Source organism: Brugia malayi, assembly GCF_000002995.4.
Source record: "Brugia malayi strain FR3 genome assembly, contig: Bm_v4_Chr2_contig_001, whole genome shotgun sequence".
Lineage (NCBI taxonomy): Eukaryota > Metazoa > Nematoda > Chromadorea > Rhabditida > Onchocercidae > Brugia > Brugia malayi.
The window spans coordinates 9,580,152-9,601,645 of record NW_025062476.1 but is presented as its reverse complement, the minus strand read 5'-3'; the positions used below and the strand labels follow the sequence as shown (position 1 = coordinate 9,601,645).

Genomic DNA, 21,494 nt, shown 5'->3' with positions numbered 1-21,494 from the left:
TAGGTTATTCTTAAGAGATGTGAATAGTAAAAATGATTGGTTGTCCTGCTCTGCTACAATTAATTATGAATATTTCAAATGATAGCCTATTCTTATTCTATCTTACGCTGCAAAACTTTATAGGCCGGACGATGTTCAAGGATGTATTTCTCTTCATTAGTTTCGGCTTCCGAGTTCCTATTTCAATTTTAAAGTTCTTAAAGTCCGTAGCTCACAATCATCTTTTGTTTCTTTGATCGAGTAATCGCTATCATTTGTAAAAAATTTTCTTTCATATGATTGGTTACATTTCCATTAAAATTTTTTATTTCCTGATAAAACGGACTTGGCTTCATTGTGAAAAAAGTGATTGTTTTGGCAAGAAGCAAGAAAATATTTTAAAAACAATGGAAGATCAGATTTATGTTACAGAATACTGAAAAAAGCCGAAAAATGACAGCAGTGAAAGCAAAATTGTGATGAACATAAATATATGTCAAATGATTCGTATTAAAAATAAATATAGATAGGAAGATTAACAATTAGAATTATTGAAAACAAAAGAAGCAAACAGACAACTTTTGATTCAATTTTTTCCAAGAGAGTACCACAATATTTCGAAATTAAGCAGTATAACAAGAAAACAAAGCATTGTGAAAAGCACTCCTTAAATATAAGTGTTATAAAAATGAATTCTTCTTCGATTTTGAGAAGTCCAATGTTAAATTTCGAACGATTGTTAAAAGAACAATTCTTTGATTCAATGTAACAGAAGCAAAAATTAAGCATTGGTAGTAAATGAAAACATTGCATTTGAAGAATCATTAATTTTAAAGTGTGGGAATTTTGAAGACAAAGCAAATAGAAGAAATAGAAATGGAAACAATAATTTTACCTGGAAAACAATAATAAGTGAAGAAAACACTTGTTGCATCATAACCAGTCAGGTCAAACAGTTTCTTCAATTTTAATGATAATTTTAACAATGGTTTATTACTTTGTATTTCTATTGAGGAGAAAGAAAATGCATAAACAATTTAACAATTTATACAGATTTTCCAAACAAAAAAAAAAATTAGATATTAAACAAAAGTCTCTTTTCGATAAACTAGGAGTCGTTTTTCTTCGATACTTGCCACAAATTTCTCACCGCTCCAACTTTGATAACGTAGTTCTGGATTTTAAAGATCTGTAGCTTGGCCCACTTTATATCGTTACATCCCGCCATTATCGTTTAGTGAATGTCGTCGGTCAGATATTCACTGTATATTCTGTCAGCCAAACTTCTTACTTTGTAATATTCGCTGTTCATAAATTCTCTAATAAGTTCAAAGGCTTCCGACTCCTGAAATGGACAGAAATATACTTCACAAAACTTTAATTGGTGTTCGAAATTTTGCAGTTTACTGCGATAATACTGTTTACATATATACATTTCTAAAGAGGTCGAACTATGATAATTTAAAAAACAGAATTTCATTTAACAACGAACCCTAATATATTCCTTTGCTATCCTTAACCGTCTTTTAGCTCTCCCCTTTGAACACGCTTTGAACATGCAATTAATAAGGCCAAGAGAACATGCTATATAACTATTATTCTCGCTTTTGAAAATTTTGCATATTTTTTCAAGGTATGTTCGATTAGCTAATGTTCTGGCATTCTTTCGCTCAAGATTATTACACATGCATGTTAACGCTCTGTATGCTTCTTTCTTGTAATGTGAAGAACCCTGAAAAATCTGATTCAGTTTAAAGCTCAAATTCATTTCAATCCATCTACAGCTCAGCTACTCTTTCACTCACATTACTTAAAAATATACGAAGGAAGCAATAAACAAACTACAAACCGCTTCTTTAAGATGAGATATTTTAAGCAAAAATAAAAAGAAAATCTTCGTAGCACATTTATCTGTTAAATGCAGCAACTTGTCAAAGCGTTATGCGTATAACAAATTCATTTAAGAATTATGATTTAAGTTCGTTGAAATTTTTTTGTTGTATTTCGATTTTTTATATCTACCCTTTTAATGAAATGCATTCTTTAATTATACTTTTTTCTGGATGATCCTTACTTACCCTCAAGTTTACCAACCTTTTCTCAAAATATTTCATTATAGTAACTTACCCGATCCATAAGTCCAAGAAGCAACAGTACAAATCCTGATTCCAACACGGGTTCTATGTATTTCTTATTAGACAGAAGACTTGTGATCACTGCACAAATATCAAGACCATACTTTAAAGACATATTTTGAAGAAGAGACATGAACTTTCTTATTATTCCTGCTTTAACGATTGCCTATAATACGGATATAAATTTAAGTGGGAAACATACTTTTAGCTTGCTTATGCATCTTTTATTTTATTGCACTATCATCTTATAAAATCTAAGATATTTATATTCGGAAACATGCTTTCATCAAAAAAATCTCGTGATTTTTTTTTTTTATAAACACGCTGCAGAGATAGCTACTCCAAATGTCTGAGAGGTCGAAATTTAGAAATCTTCAAAAGTCGACAGCGGAACGCTCGAAAAATCCCAAACAGTGTATAACTACCAAACTTATTTAAATAAAAAAAAGTGATTTTCCGAATAATAATTACATCAGTATTGCAGTTGTTTTGTTTTGCAAACACTTCAATGATATTAAACGAGGCTCTAATTTCATTATTGCGTGCACTATCGAGAAATCTCATAATGAGCTCCACATAATCATCTTCAAAAGTGAGAGTAAAATCCTTGTTAGTAACCACATTCAGTATAGCTCTCAGAGCACTTGTTCGGATCTCGTTCTCCTAAATACCATTTGTTACTTCAAAAATAAGCCATGAAAAGAGTTAGCAGAGCGTGAACTCCATGTAAAATAAAGAAACTGTAATGATTAACTACAACTAATATTAGTTGAATATTCAGGAGATTTTCGAATAAGAAAACGGTCTATAGAATAATCGAGCATTGTCAAGAATTGAGCAATCCGTTACAGATAGAGGATGGAAGTTTAAGATGGACAAGAAAATGCAAGATGAGCTGACAATCGAGAAAAATGTGCAATTTTCAAGGCAATTTTACCTGCGGGTAGAATATACATTAGAAAAAGAAGTCTACCTCATGCCGCAAAAGATAACGAGCACTACTGGCAACATATTTCAAGACGAATTCTGGGACTGGCTTAGGACTACACAAATCTTGCAGAAAGGTTGTGACAACGCGTGCAAATTCTTTGGAAATCGTTTGATAGTGCTTCGACAGCAATTCGCGTATGTGCAATGACCCACAAACTGCAACGATGTCGCGCATAGCAGCACTTTTGATAGTGATAGACGAGCAAACGTCGATAGCCTGAAAATTCATCACGTAACAGAGTTTTGTGCTATTGCAATGTTAGTAATACTTTGAACTATTTTATGATTAATAAAGAAGCTGATTAGAAATTTCGATCTTACTAACTGAAAACCCTAACATAGTTTAGTTCATAATTATAAATCACCTATATGTCACATTCTATACCTTCTGAACGATGCGAAGTACTTCGCTTTGAAGTAGAGTTGTAAGGCCTGTCAACAGTCCTCGCGGTATCAAACTTTTCAATTGATCTTCATCCATATGTACGACAACTATGGACAAAGCATGTATCGAATAATACTGGATGGTATGGTTCTGCAGCAAACTTATTAATACATAATATAATAAGCACTGTCACAAAATTGTAACAAGTAGAGAAAAATAAATAGAAAATCGTAGGTTTCCACTCCTGATCTTGGTAATAAAAGAAGTGCTGATCTTATTTTTATTTTAAGAAAAAATACATCACGAATAAACCTGAAATTGAATCCCCTGAACCAAAAGCACATCCAAACTTTGACGATATATCTCATCAACTGGTGATTGAAAGTTGTCAACAAGTACATTGAGAAGTTGTAAAGCACGTTGAATATTTTCTAATGACGGTCTTTTTTTACGGAAAATTTCTATAATTTCTTTGCCAACTGGTTTATTAGGATCTGAAAGTGGAGTGTTTTAAGAAAAGTGTAGATAATTAAAGGATAAATGAGTAGAAATACTAAAAAAAATGTATATGCTATCTAAGCTTGTGCATGTTATCCTATATATTAAGGTAGTTCGCAAATTTTAAAATAAAATTACAAGGCATATATCATGTAGAAAAGTTAGTTATCAAAATATTTCTAAAAAGAATTATTTCAGACAAACTTACGACGTCCATACTTCGGTTTCAGGCATGTCTTACAATTCACAGTTTTAGCTGAGTACCATGAATTATCGTCATCTGAAGTTTCATCACATTCATTGCCCCAAAAATGGATATTTTTGCCACGTACTGATGGCTTGAAAAGTTGGTGTTTTTGACTGTGGTTTCTTCCTTTCTTACTCATTCCTTCCCAAATAATTACTGTTAAAATAACTATAAGTAAAATGATATGAAAATTAATCTATAGAAATAGTATAAAGACAAAAACAATGTTTACGACTAAAACTCGATCAATTTCTACATCTTTGTATGATAATTAATGCTTATCTACTGGAAGTTACACTAACTACACTTCTAAAATAGTTAATTGATATAAGGTAATGCAGAAAGAGACTAAAACAACATCGCCAAAGGACAGAGAACAACTGCTCGATGAGGAGGAGTCCTTGAGGTCAAGTTCAAGTATATGAATTCAGCGCCAATCGCTCGTGAGTACACTCCAGGTGCGCGGGCTAAGTGCGATTCTGGACGAGCGATCCTTGCTCCCCTTGTCTTGCACGACTTTTTCTGTTGACGAACAGTACATGACACGTTTCTGTGCCATATGGATATGACGTATGTCCGCTTGATTTCACGTGTTGTATATGACGTCACAAACCTATGCATATGACACACGCTTTTACATTTCAAAATCCAAATTCATACGTCTTTTCATGCATATTCATATACGTCACTTTACTTAAAAACATATTGACAAAGTAAAGTTACTTCCATTTCTCAATTAAGATAATTACTGAATCTTAGTACTTACTGAATTATTTAAATAAAAACTGCCGATGAGAATTTGAAAGGTTAAACTTCCAAATATGTAAATACCCGATCCATTACACTATTAGTACTGATTTTAATCAAATAGCATAATGTATTTCTGGAATAGCAATCTGGAATAGATTTATCCGGTTCCTGCTGTCAGTATGCGTTCTGCAATCTCTTTACTTTTACTATTATTACAAGCACCTGAAATTCGGAATATTGTAAATAGATTATTTTATACTATGGTATGGTAGTGTCAGAAAAAGATGTAGTCCTGGTTCGGAATCCCCAAGAAAAGTCGAACCGAAGTCAATAGTTAACCGAAATAATAAGACATACTATCAGCTACCTTTCTCTTTCCCTTTTTGTCCCATTTCATAGCACTGAGAACTATTCAATGAATTGTTTCTATTTTAAGCTGCACTCGAAATTCTACTTCCATTAGGAAATTTTTAATTAAGAATTTACATTATTTTATTTCTTGCTTTGATAAACTTTTAATTCGCTGCACTAATGAAGTAAATAGTTTGTTTGAATGAAAAGGAAAGCTTCCAGTATAAATCAATTTGTCATCCAACTATAGGCGCAATGACTTATTGTTTTCCTTAAATGAATATTAAGTACTCAGAAATTTGATAACGAAAAATTCCAGTCTTAATTAGGTTTATATCCAAATTGTTTCGTCTTGTCTTGTTTGGTTTTTTAATTCGCCGCACTAATAAAATAAACATTTTATTTATAATTATATAATGAAATCAAAACTCAAAGCATGCTGCACTTTACATTTGAAACGCAATTCCTGTTTATGTACACTTCCTAAACCACAATAAAGTTTACTTCTTTATTTGATTCAGTTTTAAATATATTCCTTTATTTTTTTCATACTTTTTTTTATAATATGAAGCATTATATTGGAACTTGAAATGATAATGGACTTTTATTCTCGACATTGAAATGGAATAGAACAACTGAATGAAATCTTATAGATACTAGAAGGTACAGAAATAAAATTCTTCAGAAGATTTGTTCGCAATAGAGTTTAAAGTTTCAGTGAAGTGGAGAAGAATGTTGGTGACATGAATTACTCTTTATTTACTTCAGCAGTTATAAATAATTAAATATTTGCATAATCCTAAAACGTATATTTAATTATCTTGTGATATATGCGTGACAGTTCAGGTATTACAAAACTTCTTAACTAAAGGATGAAACTTATTCGCTTATATCTGATTGTTAATGGCTGTATGACTGACAACAGGTGGATGTATAACAATGAAGAAATGTGGACGAACTTCGGATTCTCGGCAGAGCGGCACTTCGTCATCTACCACTGCACAATTCGCAACACCATCACTATGGTCAGGTAAGTTAGGTAATGCCTTTTTCTGTCAAGATTGGAAATTAAATGATCAATAATAAGAGATACAGAGAGTGAGAATTATAAAGGAACTAGTAAGTAGAATTAATAAAATTTCAAGCATTTTAAATCATTTAATAACAAAATTCGTCATTGAAACAACTTTCTTATAGCACATTTTTAGTGCCACTTTGAACTTTTGCAATCCATGCATCTTTATTACTTCTTTAAATTACATAATCCATTTATAGTGTAAGTAAGATTTTCACTCAATTCATTCGCTTCTTACACTTCAGAGTCTTCATTATTGTTTGGCAGATCTAAAGGACGATATCTGGCGTTGACAGTAAGAGGTGATGAAGAAATGCAAGTAATTCCACATCGAATAGTAATGCTTGGTGACTGTTCCAGTGGTGTTAGCTTGCTAAGAAGTGAATTAGCAAAATTGAATTGCTTTAAAGAAATCCCATTCTCTGCAAGTATTTCTTCAAATTTCAATCATAATCAATGTCTTCGTCGTCTCTCATATTAATGTCATAAAAAAGGGATCCAGTCTAGAATATTTAATATTTAGGAACAACATCTATTCTTGATTTCAAAGAGACGATTGAGTAGACCAAATGATTGAAAAGATGTAAATGAAATTTCTACACTGAAAAACTTATCTCCCTTTTTTACATAAAATATTTATTAATGAATTGGAATGATGTATAGGATGCCGAGTGTTGTACAACAGTAACACAAGATGGACGTGAGATGCAGATGTGGCTTTTTGTTGATTTGCATAATTTTGAAATGTTTTGCAAACAGTGCACCGAAAGCATCGATTGCTGTGTAGCATGCTATTCGATAACAACTGGACAAACTTATCGGAGTGTCATCGAAGAAGTTAAAATCATCACAATTGTTGCAAATTCAATAAAAACATTTTTTTTGATTTTTATTTCATAAAATTTTTGCTTACAAACTCAACCGTGACTATCATTATTTTTATAATTTTTCACTATTACTTTAATTTTTGTTCTAACTTCACTTCAGTTGCATGTAATTATAAATTTTAAGTTATAACTTAGTCAAAAGTACGTCAGAAAATCATAAAAGCTAGTTTTTTTTTTTTCTTTTACAGTGGATTCCTGAATTTATGAATATGTTTCCCGGAAAGCCAATCATCTTATGCGGATTGGACAATTCTGAAGTATGTACATGTAGTGGCGGCATGCATGAAATAATGTTTCAACATGATTTCAATTTTTGCAACAGTCACCTTACACAAATGGATGTCTCCATCTTCGATAAGGTATGATGCGAGCCAGCATGGTGCCATAAGTGTCAATAATTTATTCTAAATCATCATTACCTCAGCAACTGCTGTCAAATATGTTGATGTTGTGAAAAGCTGAAAATTGTGGAATTTTGTTTCAGCGCAGTGTGAAATCATTATATAATTGCATAAAAAGTACTTCAAACAATCCGAAATTTAAGCATAAGAAAGCTTGTAACTTAATGTGATCCATACTATTCTTTCTTTGTATTTATTTAAAAAAAAAAATTTTATTTAAAAACCATTTATATGTATTTATTTAAAAACCATTTATTTAAAATTAAAACTCATTCAAATTACGAAAAGCCATTAATAAACACAGTTCATATCTGAAATATTTCACGCAGAAATAAGTGAAAGTGGTTGACAATGGTAACAGAGAACTTTGAGAATATTTTACATAAATTTAGTGAATTTTATTTCCATATGAATTAATTATATGAAATAATATTTCAATTTGGCAAATTAGAACGCAATTTACTAAATTGAAAAATTGATAGATGCACTTGTAAAACTTTTCAAAACGTTGGTATGATTGATTCCAAAGCAATAGAAGAACTCGCGGATGTCGCGTAAAGCACTGGAAAACTGCAGGTCAACGGGAAAATATCACTGATCGGCAAGAGGCTTTGTCAAAAACAGAAATTTGTGAAATCATGAGTACATGAGACGTAGTGATTGCAAGTCGCTGCCACATTAGATAGATGATCTCGTGGTCTGATTACACCGAGATTTTGATGTTAGTGAATTGGGGTCATTTGTTGGGTTGGATTATTCTACCTCATTAAATATGAGAATTTCTTTACCTTTGCTTACCAGTGAACTTAGAGCCTGGTAGTAATTCCCTCATTCCTCACTTTTTGGAACTATCGAAGAACAGAAAGCTTATAAATGTGGGGAAAGATGAGAAAGCATTCTACTGCTCAACAACATTGGTTTTGGAGGTGTTTTAATAAATTAAAATTAAGATAAATGTCCTACAAAAAAAAAAAAAAAAAAAAACAAAAAAAAAAAAAGATTACCCTTTTTCGGACGGAGAATGATTTATGTGATGATAAGGGTTATGCAAGAAATCGTTTCTCCCCTACCTCATTGCATAGTTCTGTTTTTCAGAAACAGAAGTGACTGAATGATGCAACATTCTTATTTACATAGTAAGTGAAACAAATACAGTTTGAGTGTCAACGCGCCTTTTTTTTTCTTCTCTACGAAATTTAAATTAATCCTAAAGTCGCAGTCATTCCGATAATATTTAAAGCTGGAATCTCATTGGTGATTTTGAATTCGGTTGATTTTCCATTTTTTTTTTAAACAGCAAAAATGTATCGATTATTCATGCAGTAACATTAATGACTGTCATGAGCTTTGTCAAATGAGTTTCATTTAGGTGTAAATCCTTTGCTTCAGCGCCTGTTTTTGCTGTGACAGGAAAAAAAACTGTGCTTGACGTACTGTGGTTCAGGTCAAGGACAATTAATGTTATGCATTTGAAGAACAAGAAGGTGCTTTCCCCTTTCTCTTTTTCTTTTCCTTTCTCAAGGACGAATGTAAGAGGGTACTGATAATTTTAGTTGGCTGGACTTTAATTTCCTAATAAGACTTAAGCCATGAAAGTACATAGAGTCACAAGGATTTTATGGAAGAAATTTGAAATGTTTATCCGTTTTTATCATGCTTATTTTTGTGGAATAATCGTTATTTTTCAGAATTAATGAAGTGATGCGGGAGGAAGCTGCTGCTATATCCACTAAGGTTTGCATTCATTTATGACTTCTATTAGCTGCGCACTGATCATTTAGCAATTAAAACCGACTTGGAAAATAACCGGATGTATAAAATCAAGAGCTGTCATCATGATAGAATTTTATTACGTATTTGTTAATTTTAACTTTATTTTCCTGATATAGAAGTTTACATGTCTTAATACTTGTTTAACTCACATTTGTCGATTATTTCAGCTAAATTTGAAACTTTGTCTCATCTGCACTTTTTCTTTATTTTATTTTCATTCATCATTTGGCATTTTTGTTGCTTTATGCAGGGTTGTTTAATTATTGCACGCGGAATGGCAAGATGTATTCCTCAAAAATGGAGTTTAATAATCCATCTTTTAGGTGTATTATTATTTGGACGACAGTACTCCATATTTATCTGTAGTGCCCGTTGCAGATGATGCCATTACGCTTGGTGATTTTAAGAAAGTTTTTAACAAGAAAGGGTACAAGTATTTTTGCAAACAGCTGGACGAAGCAGTTGGATGGTTAATGTTTCGAATATCATTTTTGATACAGTTGTATAAAACACTTTATTTTAGGCAGAGTTTTGAAGTTTGTATAAAACATATCTGAAATTTCCATTTAAATATGTATTTTTGTCCCTCCATATTTTCGATATATTTGAGATAAATATATAATTTATTTAGTGAAGTAAAAGTAGAAATCCGAGATGATTCGACGAAATTGGTTAAATCAGCAAATGGACTCATCGAATTGGTTCTTCTTTCCTCATCCGATAACGTTCACTGTTCAGGAACATTACCAAGAGTATCTAACAAAACAAACAAAGGACAACTCACTGGTGCTAAGTTGAAGGTATAATGTGCTTTTGTCAGGTTTCAGAAACTTCGGGAAAAAGATATGGAATTACGATTGAGCTGATTTTGAAAGCTATTACTTGAATCAAATTGTTTTAAATTTTAAGGATTTCAATTTGAGAAAACGAAGGTCTTTGCATGATCTAGCTAGTGAAAATCGTGATTTGTTGCGTATACATCGGAACAAAAGTGATGAAAACAGCATCACGGCAAGCAGTTTGTCGACAGTGATTAGTAGTAAGTGAATTTTCTGATATGAACTGTAGGTAAACCTTTTTTTCATTTCACTAAAATTCGAGTACTTACAGTAGTGACTAACTTAAGAGAATTAACTTAACCTAAGAGAAACCACTTAAAAACAGAAGACAAGGAAGGATTGGTTTTGCTGACGCAGATTATATTTCTTTAAGTAAATTTAATCGTTGGTATTACAAAAGTTCTTTTCTATTGTCTTGAAATTTGTGCTACATGCAGTGGAGCATGAAATGAATCATTTCAATCTTTTAAATTATGTCCGTCCGGGATATGAAATAATATCAGAGTATTTGAAACTTTAATAATTTAGCGAATATGAATCGCTGATTTTCTCACTTTTGATAATTCTTACTTTTGTAGAGTGTTGTAGGTCATAATGTTTTATGAAGTTCAAATTCGTGATTTTTTCTTATAATTAGTAATCGTAAGAACTTTCGGGATCCTATTTGCTTGTTTGTTGGGTTTGAAAATAAGCAATAATTTCAGAAAGAGCTGGTGAAGGTTTGGCAGAATTGTATGCATCAAATTCAGAAGATCCATACCATCTAGAAGATGTGAATTCAAGGTAGTTTTGTGACTTATTTTAAAAACATCAAACAGCTTAGTTACTGTCGTCTGATTTTTTTCGTTACAGATATTTCAAACATCCTGGTGCTTGTGCACCAGTCTTTCCTGCTTCACCGCTTGCTAGTCCCAGTGGGGTACTTCCGTGTCCTCGCCGTCAAAGACGTCCCCGCAAAGAAAGATATCGAAAAGCTTATGTACCAAGCACAATTTCGTCAGTAACTGAAAGCAGGTTATATATGAAATTGGTTTTGGAAGCTAAAATGGAAAATCTCTGGCCGATTTTCAATCGATAATCTGCTTAATTGTTCTCAATAGCTTTGTATTTTGGTGGCACATTAATTTACTTTGTTGTATAAATGTTATTCTTCAGTATGACTTCTCTTTCACTTCCTCGAATCGATGTTATAACGCTACCAATGAAAAATGGAGTTTTCTTGGGAATTTCTGTACTAAGTCACGATGGTGGCATTTTTGTTAGTGATGTTCACAGTGGTTAGTATTATTATTATTTTATTCGTTTTCTAAATTATTTTTTAGGATATTGAAGAAAATTGAAACTCATGTTCCCTACATAAAACTTCAATCATTACTGTCACAGGTGGAATAGTTGATTTGGATGGTCGGATTGAAGTTGGTGATCAAATTGTGCAAGTGAATCGAAGTTCATTCGAAAATTTAAGCGATGTTGAAGCGGTTGATTTATTGCGTAAAGCAGCAGCTAGTCGAAAGTTAGCTGTTTTAGCTTTTATCTTTCCTCATTTGCTTTCAACATCTTTTATCGAATATCAGTGTTCGAAATGCGTCATTTTACTGGTGCTTTATTTAGCTATACTATTTCAGGCCAATCACACTTTATGTTGCCAAAAGGACGTGCAATAATTCAGATAAGCGAGCAGATATACTCTCAGGGATTGCTTCGGAAACGATGCCCATAGATATATCACTTTGGGTGGAGAGCACTAAGTAAATCTTTTTTTTCTTAATACTCAAAATTATTTCAATGCTTATCGTTGACTCACATTTTTATTTTTTCAAATGAAATTTATGAAATGTTGCACTCAACTTTATCGTCATTCTGAAATGGATGTTCAGACACAATATTGTGCGACCACCGAAAGGTCTTGAGGAGATGGTTTCGGTCAATGATGGTGACGCTACGCTTGTCGCTGAGGAAGCTGAAACTGATCTAGAAGGTGCTTATGCAGAGCGACGAAACGGACATATTCCAAGCATTCAGAATTGTGTGAAATTGAAGCAATTGAATCCACCCGACTTAAATACTTCATTGAATATTGAGGATATTGCAAGACGACGAGAAAATGAAGAAAATGGTTTGTAAATATTTGATATTATGCTTGAAAACAAACAAAGAACGATTCCCATGCTATGCTAAATTTGCTTTTAATTTTCTTGAAAATATTAGTAATTTGGTTAACATACAGATTGAAAACGAAAATTAAACTGACTTTGTAAGCTTTTTTCAAGAATCCATTCTCAATCGGTTACGAAATGCTGGGCATTGTCTTGTATCGTATGTGACAGCGGCATTGGCCGATTTTTTTGCTTGTTTTACTGCGTACAAGTTACAGAACAGCAATTGGATAACCTAAATGTTGATATGGATCCGGTGATCATTCTAAAGTATATGGCTTTACCTAGTTCAGGGCTGCAAATAAAGAATCGAAAATGGCTGAAAATTCCTGTGCCGATGTCTTTCATTGGTATGATTTTCTGTAGAAGATGTTTAATGCTATCTCATCTAACATATAGTTCTAACACTGATTTAAGGCTGTGACCTTGTTGATTGGTTGATGGAACACGTACACGGTATTACGGATCGTAAAGCAGCGCGTATCTATGCATCAAAGCTCTTAGCAGAGGGACATATTAGACACGTTGTTAATAAACTTACATTTACGGAGAAGTGCTATTATATTTTTGAAGGTTGTGTTAGTTGTTTTTAAAAAACTTTAGTAATTTTATTCTGGAAAACTTGAAACAATATATTTTCGATACTTTTTATTGCTACAATAAATTTATGAAAGAAAATGTATAAAAACAAGTCGTGATGTGCATTGTTTAGAGTCATTATTTTACATCTTTTAGATTCTTTTAGAATTATATTAACCAATTTCTTGTTTGCGAAATTCCTTTCTTTTCAGATTCAATACTTTCTGTTCGTAACAAAAATAAATCGGATTCTTCGTTGGGTAAAGCCGGTGCTGAAGTTACTACCGAGGTGACCTATGTTGGTTCACCAGCACCAGCACATCTATCTCGTACTAGTGCACGAAATACACTTGGTGGAAAAGCTATATTTGATCAGTCTTGGCCTCACTTAACGATCACATCAAGCGAGCAGCGAAAAAGTTTTTGCGGCAGCTCAACGGTCATATAGATGTCATATTGTTCATATAACATGGCTCTACTCTTGCTATGATGAGCTTTAATTCCTAATGTTTTCAGATCATTTCTCATGTTTTTCTTCATTTTTAAAAATTCGAATTATAGAATGACTATGCATCGGTCATGGGTCCAGACATGATTGATTCTACACTTCTTACTGAGGCACCAACACTAAAGCTGTCACACCGTACACTTCCCAATCGTTTGGATATGGAACAACGAATTAATGGATGTGAGGTAGATATATAATCAAACAGAGTTTTACCGAATTAGCAAAAAAGGAAAAATGAATTGCTAAATCTTATATTTCAATTCTTTATAGCAAACATTATTTTTTTCCCAAATAGATCACTGAAATATCTGAAGAAATTGTATTTGACCAAGTTGCTCAATTTTCAGGTTGCTCAACCACCAAATACACCAAATTCACTGCTGCATGAACAAAGGAATGCTGACAGCGAAACTGAGTTTGAAACAGTTGAGGATAACAAATTTTTGGTGATACAAAAATAACTTTTAACCACCAAAAAGTATTTTTTGTTCATTTATTTCATGAACTACCTAAAATATAAGTAGCAAACTTTGGTCATGCAGTAAGAAGCAAAGGAGCTCAAAATAAAATCTGTAACTGGAAGGAAAAAGAGAAGTTTTTGAATGGATACTGTGAACGTTTCCCTTAAGCATTTTTGTTCTTTTATTTTAATTGTAATTTTTTTTCATTCTCATCCACGAAATGTGCATTATGTTATTAGAATGAAGTAGCTGATAATGTTTTGTTAATACTCTATTTTTGGCACATAATACAGATTCATGCGTGCCGTATAATCTTGCATTCTTATCACATTTAAATCTAAATATATTTTAGAAATACAAGCTATCAAGTTTGTCGGCCAGTTACAACGCAATCGTTTTGTCGTCCTTCGGTAAACACGAAGTAATATGCAATTAGAAATATCAAAAATCCTAGTGGATAGAATAAACGACAAAAATTGTCCAAATACCTAGAAACAAAACTTTGATGCGAAAATTGAATTAGGCTGTATTGAAGAATGTAGTTATGAAAAGCAGGAAGGAAGTTTGTTTTCCGATTGACTAATGAAAAGCTAAACTGACTATATAATTGTTCGCTGACCTGCCACGTTTGTGGTACTGTTCAGCTCTAGCCAACATAAGCTCCCGCGATTGTTCCGTTAATTCACTTTTCTTCTTCGCTGCTGATTTCCTCTAGACATAGTCTTATTGTGATTTACGTAATTTGTGGTTGGTAATGATTGCAAGAAAAACTCAAACTATCTAGCAACTGACCAATTGCTTGGCTCGTTTATCCAATGCAATAACAATAAGTGTTTGGAGAAGCGTGATAAACACAAAAGCTGTGATAAAGCCAAACCATAAATCGATTGCCTGAAAAAAGCATTTTGTTGCATGGAGGAGAGAATTTCTAATTTTTTTTTATGAAGTATAGTCCACTTTTAGCAAATAAAGCAACCTTCATGTAAGAAACGCTCGGAAGATGTTCACGAGCACCGGCTGATTCCGTCGATAACGTTAGGAGTACAGTGATTGCCACACCAATACGTCCCTCCATAAATTCTTCGGGAAGCCATACACCAACCTATCAGATTTAAAGTCTGTTTTATGAACTGACAGTGATTCCAAATATTTCATCAAACAATAGCAAAAGTACCCATGAAAACATTAGTGCCAGTGAAGTTGGTATGTAAGTTTGAGCAATGTGGAAACCAACATCGCGTTTTAATCGAAAAATTGCCTTCAAACAGGAAAAATGACCTGAAAATACGACGAATTGTGTGGAAATGGAAATTAAGAAATAGAGACTCCTAATGAAGAACAAACTATACAGATAAAACGTAATTATTAAGAAGGGACAACAGTGACCTTTATAAGGCTAAAAAAAGTAGTCAGGTTAGCTGAGTTATTTTATTTAAAAACTTGTTGCATACTGCATTACTTGGTAAATTTTTGCCTTCAGTTGCTAGTATTTTAAATACCATAATAGTTCATTCATTGCTTGGCGACTTAAAGTTTGGAAGAATGCATGAAAAATCTTGAATTCTTCAAATTTTAGCCTTTTAAAGAGATTTTGCAATCATCGAAACTTGCTCAGATAGTTTATTTCAAATACCTGATTTTCTGGTCCTTTCGCAATACGTCGGTTCGTAACGATGAATATAAAGCTCAGGCAGCGTAACGTCTGGATTCTTGTCAATTGCGTCACGTTTATTTGAAAACCATTCAAATCGTACAGTTTTTGTAGGATATGCAACTAAAATTATGCCATATTTAAGCGAATACTTGTAATATTTTTATCACAATATTACCAATCAACTCTTGGCTTTCTTGCTTGAACTTTAAAGGAAAAAAGATCTTTTAAAAAACTTTTATTTACCTTTTACAAAGATAGTTTCAACATACTTACAAGATTTAATCTTCAATTCACAAGTTTGCCTATCGTGCGGATATTTACAGAGCACAAGATTGCATGATGGCTTTAGTTTAATTCTGAAAATAAGAAGGAAATGACTTCTTTGTTCAACCAATAGTCTTTTTATAAGTTAGTCACATATGTATTTTGATTGGTAGCAGTGATATAATCTAAGTATGATATGATAAAGTAAAATTGTAATGAAGATCCGAAAAGGCAAACCTTGTCTCATAGAGAACTAAGCCGTCGTTATAAATTCGCATCAGAAAATTTAGAAAAGTAACTTCATGGAAAGAAGCTTCCTTAGCATTAGCAAAAAATGGATCAGGTCGCCAAATTTTCTCCAAAATTTCTTCCTCTTTAACAAGAATAGCTTTCTCATATGGATTTACCAGTCGTGCATCACGCCAAGCCATCATCAAAAAGATATCCATATCATAATCCTGCAAGTAGACTGCAAGCGTCTATTTTATAAAGGTAATGAATTTTTAAATTGAAACTCAAAAAAACCTACAAAATTTTAAACTGGAAGTTGCATTCGAGCAGCATTTATTGATTCATCAGAATAAGTTGCGTTTATCAATAAAACATATTTTATCTTTTGTATAGAAAATCAAATTAAATGATACCATAGTAGAAGTTTGAAAATTACTCATCGACTCAATATAAATTCCGAAACGAACAACCACCGCACTACCTTGAAAAACAATAGGTGCCGAAAACGGATCATATTTGTTCTTCTGAAGAACTGGCAAAATGAATGAACCACCAAGAGTTCTGAAAATTGTAAGGCGGATGATTCAAAAACAGTCATTTATGCCTTTTTAAGAAAGTTGGATATTTTTCAATTAAGGTTTAATTTTAATTATTCTAATACGGTGTATTTACAACACTCTCTGATGTCAGCTACCAAAAATATGGCAATATTTAATAATTCCGATAAGATAACATCGAAAGTCAATAAGAATCTAAATCTAAAGTTTGGCTGTTTAACTAGTACCAGTTTTTTCCTAATTACTTGAGTACATTATAAAAGCCAAACAGATTTTAGGTATGATAAAAACATCATTGTAAAATCTTGAATAAATATGAATATACCCATTCTCGGACATTGTTCTATTAAGTATCATATCGACTTCAGTATCGTTCCGTAACTTCTCAGCTAATTCTGTTAAATTAACACCAGATAATGATAACGTTGTTATATTCAATCCTATCGGGCCCTCAATATCCACTCCTGCAATTTTACTAATGAAAAAGATAATAATTAAAATCAAGAAAAGATATTTATTCACTAAAATCCATAAAAAACTTTCACCTCGTACAATTTCTATCCAAAATGAGACAAAGCATAACCTTCAAACTCGGTTGCATTGAACTCATCAACAGCGCTTGGCACGAAATCAGCACAAATACCGTCAAGGAATAAGCCAATAAGTTGATGTCGTTCAAATACGTGTTTTGCTATGCTTAGACGTAATGCTTGAACTGCTTCCCACTTATTTATAATCAGTCGAGCTCTGCAATGAGGTCATTTTGCAATTGAAAGTAATTCAATCTCTTAAGGTAACAAAACTTTCTTATCAATAATTGCCTCTGCTCACCAAATCTCGTTCTACTAATAATGAACTACTCATTCTATCCACCACTGTCAGTAATCTGAATCGTGCATCTGTTTCGGTCAACTCGGAAATAGTTCCCCATTTACTTAACTTTCTAACAAACAAACTATCCAAGCGCTACTATCCTATGTCAGAAAAACCGAATTACAACGTACAGAAATAAAATTATAGATTAAAGATGTTTGAACATTTTTTGGACAAATGTTCTAATGTCACATAAGAAACCATTTATCTAATATTCATCTTCCATGTATCTGAGCATATTTGCATTATATGTTAACAAAAAATATGTGTTGGAATTGGTCCCCAATTGTTTACAATTATCAGTTCTCAATTTACTAACCTCTTCTGCTGTTTGTCATTCTTGTTAACTATAAATTATATTCGAATTTGACAAGGTTTTCGTTTAGCTGACTCCTTTGCCGTCATGTTAGGAACTAATGATTACTAATGCTTACCTTTGTCAAGGTGAGGTTTTCTGGACAACGATCTGGCACTCATTGCCTTACAGCCAAATCCTCAATCTTTCTAGTATTGTTCAACAAGTATGATCAACGATAATCTTTAATTCCAATAAAATAAAGACTGATTAAACCTCTCCTTCTCCACAAACTATTCGACTCTACAATCTGCTCGAATCAGATCCCATTTCACGTTACCTTATCAAGTTATGTAAAAGTTGTGATTACTCTAATTTAAATTAAAAAGGATTTACTGCTGTTGACCGGCATCTATTTTGATTACAACTGGCGCTTTTAAACCCTTACGATCATCACTGGCAGCCGGAGTCTCTTTCTTAATCATTTCGTCAGAATCCTCTTGAGTATCTGTCCATGAATCCTAAAACAAACGAATAGATGAGAACAAATTCCATCCTCAGTGTCCCAAACACTAGATTTATTTAGCGAAGAATTCAAGTAGTTTGTGCCTCTATTTGAATTCAGAAAAATGAAAACCTTATCCAGATATACTGAATCATCCTTACTGTCGACAGACGCTTCATCACTACCACTGTCTTTCTGAGAAGTCTCCCTGAGATATCGAACCAAGCTGCGTTTACCAAGCTGATATTCCTTTTCTGTACTGCAGTGAACTCGTACTATATGCTCTTTATATATTTCGTCTAAGATATGCACAAAGAAATTCAAGTCTGAACCTTCTGTTCAGTAGCCCATTTGCCATCAATCTTACATCAATTATTACCTTTTATTCTTCGATAAAGTGATCGGTGTAACTGTTTCAAACATTATATTGTCGTTAATTATCGTAGACAATTCTAGAATTATCTAGCTAATGTTGCAATGAATTAACAATATTAATTTTATTTTTTAACAATATTAATTTGGAGAGTCATCTGTCTTTCTTCAAAAAGTTCCCATCTTTATTAATCCAAAATTCTATTTTCTTTCTGATAGCTAATTGCTTTAGTGAGTCCTGAAATTGTTCACGAATATAAAACATACCGTTTAAGGTAGTAGTGGTATTATGCACAATTTCGTTTAAAAGTTGTTCAAATTGCTGCAATTTTTCTTCACTGGGATGCAATTCTTCCTACAACGAATTGAATCAAACTGCTTTTACTAATAAATTAGAATATCAGTAAACAGTTTTGATCTATTGCTTAATAAAATGAAAAGTTGTTGATATTTCAAAGCAGCAAAGGGGAAAACAGTTTCTGTGCATTTCTTCCGACTTATCAAAACAGAAATTCAAAAATTTTTGGCAGAAAGCAATAGTTTCTGCCAAAAATTATTAACGTCTCCTAACCATAAATATCAATTTCTAGTGGTAAAGAATACCTTGAATGGGTCGCAGATAAATGAATCTGTTTTTGTTATTCCCAGTTGTCGCGCATCTTCAACTGTTGAAAACCATAATTCCCGTGGATAATTTTTACAAATCTCTTCGAAGACAATCATAATTTTCTTGAAATATTTTTCAGATAATGCGTTATTAGTAATAGTTTCCGAATGATTCGGAGTGCTTTATTGAGTACGAAATGATTCGTAGCCTAAAGTGTTCTCCTAACCACTAACTAACAATGCAAATAGACCTATTTAGCATTTAAATTAAAGTTATTAATGTATCCACGTAAAGAATATGCTTATTATGAAGTTTTACAGTAAAATAATTCAGACCCGATACTGATCAAGTAAATTTGTATCTAATTTTAGTTCTTCGAGACGTTCTTTTGTGTTTATAATTTCTATACCACTTATCGTCCAGCTTGGATCGCCGCCGTCGGTAACATTCATTTGATTCTGAAACATCTTTCAAAATATTGCTCTAAGCATTTTAAAGAAGGAACTAAAAAATTAGAAAGAATGAAAAGAAAAAAGAATTCTTGAATATAAACAATCCGAACTTACCTCTGATGTATCAGTGATATTCATTAGCATCGACACATTCCACACAGCACATTCAACCATCGTTGTCACATTTAAACCAATATCGTAAGCCTGCAGCAATGAAGGAAGGACTGATTAGTCGACACGGAATATTCATATGCATTTCTTCTTGTACAGAAAACATTCACACGTGTCTGTTACTTACGATATTGCTGCACGTAAACTTACTTGGTAAGTTGTATTTATCCATAAAATTGGTTTAGTATCAGTGCTATCGTAGTCATAAATTTCAGAAGTGTTCTTCTCACTCTCAATGGAATTATCATGGTCGAGAGAAGAAAATGTTCCTTTAAAGAATTAATTAGTAGGTAAAATGAATTTACTCAAAGATATTATTTTTTAAGTTTATTACTTGAACTCCGTATCATAAAGGCAGAACTAGTACAAGTATTTCGATATTTAGATTGACTTTCTGAATATTTCCAAACTAGTAAAAAGAATTATAACTTGACAAATTCCATAAATTGAAATGGTTTCAAATAAATAGGAAATCAAGAATAGTCTGACTCTATCAAGCAATAATTGTTGTAAGAAAGTTTGGGTAGAATAGAGAAGAATTTGATACAGACACAATAATATAATCAAATCAGTGCTTTCGTAGTCATAAATTATTAAATAGATAAGTGATACCACTTATTTCGCTTTCCTCATTAACAGCTCTTTCAGTAAAATTATCACCAGAATTATTTTCACCATCAATCAAATTGCTTCGTAGCAACTTCGTTATACTATTTTCATTATCATTGTTTGCATCAAATTCGTTTCCTTTTGCAAACAGATTGGCACTGACATTTCTTTCAATAACGTTATCGCTGGGATCGTTGTTGATCACTTCATTATTCCACAGTGGTTTCTGATCACTTCAAGTGATTCTAGATTTGCTACTTTTTGGAAGCAAAATTGTTAGGGAAGTAGTGAAATAGAAGAAAAAATTATGGTAAACATGAAAGCTTCAAATAAAAAGTACCTAGAAAATAGTATATTTAATATATATATTAGAATGATTTCCTTACATATTTTTCGCTTAATATAATTCACATAAATCATTATAACGTACGTTTAAACGTATTTAACTTAGTTTTGTAAAGTTGTTAATAATATATTGTAATTGGAGAACGTACCTTTCTTCAATGGTACCGTTGTCGTTCATATATTTGTTGGCATGAGAAATTTTCCCATTTAATAATGCAATTAGATGGGATAAAAAATAAAAGCTCACTAAAATGTTTCGTAAAAACCGGAACATTTCTTTTTGTTTGTACGATGAATCCGATAATATCAGTTTACTTTTGACATGAAATTAGGACATATACATTTAGGATCAAACTACAGAAGCTATAATTTTAAAATTTCTGAATAACCTTAAAACTTCATAGTTAGTTCAATTTGTATTTGTATTAATAACTTTATTATCAACTCTTAGTTATCAAAAGTATTTTTTTAAATAAAAAAAAAGCCGAATGCATTTTTATTTGCATTATCAGATGAATAAAGTGTTAAAAAATAATTACTCAGCA

At 32.2% G+C, this 21,494-nt stretch overlaps 4 protein-coding genes across 4 annotated transcripts; 2 read left to right on the top strand and 2 right to left on the bottom strand.

The window, feature by feature from the left end:
* Positions 1 to 1,213: 1,213 nt before the first annotated feature.
* Positions 1,214 to 4,373, bottom strand: Bm9821 (Uncharacterized protein; the record flags this gene model as incomplete). Its single annotated transcript, XM_001900850.1, has 8 exons — positions 1,214 to 1,324; positions 1,472 to 1,711; positions 2,107 to 2,280; positions 2,586 to 2,777; positions 3,088 to 3,321; positions 3,490 to 3,639; positions 3,802 to 3,983; positions 4,196 to 4,373. The coding sequence occupies 8 exons, from the start codon at positions 4,371 to 4,373 to the stop codon at positions 1,214 to 1,216; spliced, it is 1,461 nt and encodes a 486-aa protein (XP_001900885.1).
* Positions 4,374 to 6,274: 1,901 nt separating this feature from the next.
* On the top strand, positions 6,275 to 7,868 carry Bm9822 (Uncharacterized protein; the record flags this gene model as incomplete). Its single annotated transcript, XM_001900851.2, has 5 exons — positions 6,275 to 6,365; positions 6,656 to 6,774; positions 7,074 to 7,247; positions 7,486 to 7,656; positions 7,782 to 7,868. 5 exons carry the CDS (start codon positions 6,275 to 6,277, stop codon positions 7,866 to 7,868), a joined length of 642 nt encoding a protein of 213 aa, XP_001900886.2.
* A 1,531-nt stretch (positions 7,869 to 9,399) lies between these two features.
* On the top strand, positions 9,400 to 14,014 carry Bma-mig-5 (DIX domain containing protein; the record flags this gene model as incomplete). Its single annotated transcript, XM_001900852.2, has 15 exons — positions 9,400 to 9,432; positions 9,795 to 9,940; positions 10,103 to 10,271; positions 10,381 to 10,510; positions 11,015 to 11,093; positions 11,163 to 11,324; positions 11,466 to 11,587; positions 11,694 to 11,823; positions 11,936 to 12,058; positions 12,188 to 12,426; positions 12,685 to 12,816; positions 12,884 to 13,039; positions 13,258 to 13,484; positions 13,607 to 13,738; positions 13,901 to 14,014. The coding sequence occupies 15 exons, from the start codon at positions 9,400 to 9,402 to the stop codon at positions 14,012 to 14,014; spliced, it is 2,094 nt and encodes a 697-aa protein (XP_001900887.2).
* A 364-nt stretch (positions 14,015 to 14,378) lies between these two features.
* On the bottom strand, positions 14,379 to 21,223 carry Bma-lgc-45 (Neurotransmitter-gated ion-channel ligand binding domain containing protein; the record flags this gene model as incomplete). The annotated part of the gene is made up of 21 exons (XM_001900853.2): positions 14,379 to 14,502; positions 14,634 to 14,725; positions 14,807 to 14,905; positions 14,991 to 15,116; positions 15,189 to 15,292; positions 15,648 to 15,788; positions 15,942 to 16,024; positions 16,170 to 16,390; positions 16,577 to 16,724; positions 17,046 to 17,184; positions 17,304 to 17,467; positions 18,285 to 18,409; positions 18,526 to 18,652; positions 18,773 to 18,845; positions 19,033 to 19,120; positions 19,369 to 19,494; positions 19,708 to 19,830; positions 19,939 to 20,028; positions 20,146 to 20,264; positions 20,608 to 20,837; positions 21,099 to 21,223. The coding sequence occupies 21 exons, from the start codon at positions 21,221 to 21,223 to the stop codon at positions 14,379 to 14,381; spliced, it is 2,667 nt and encodes an 888-aa protein (XP_001900888.2).
* Between the last annotated feature and the right edge of the window lie 271 nt (positions 21,224 to 21,494).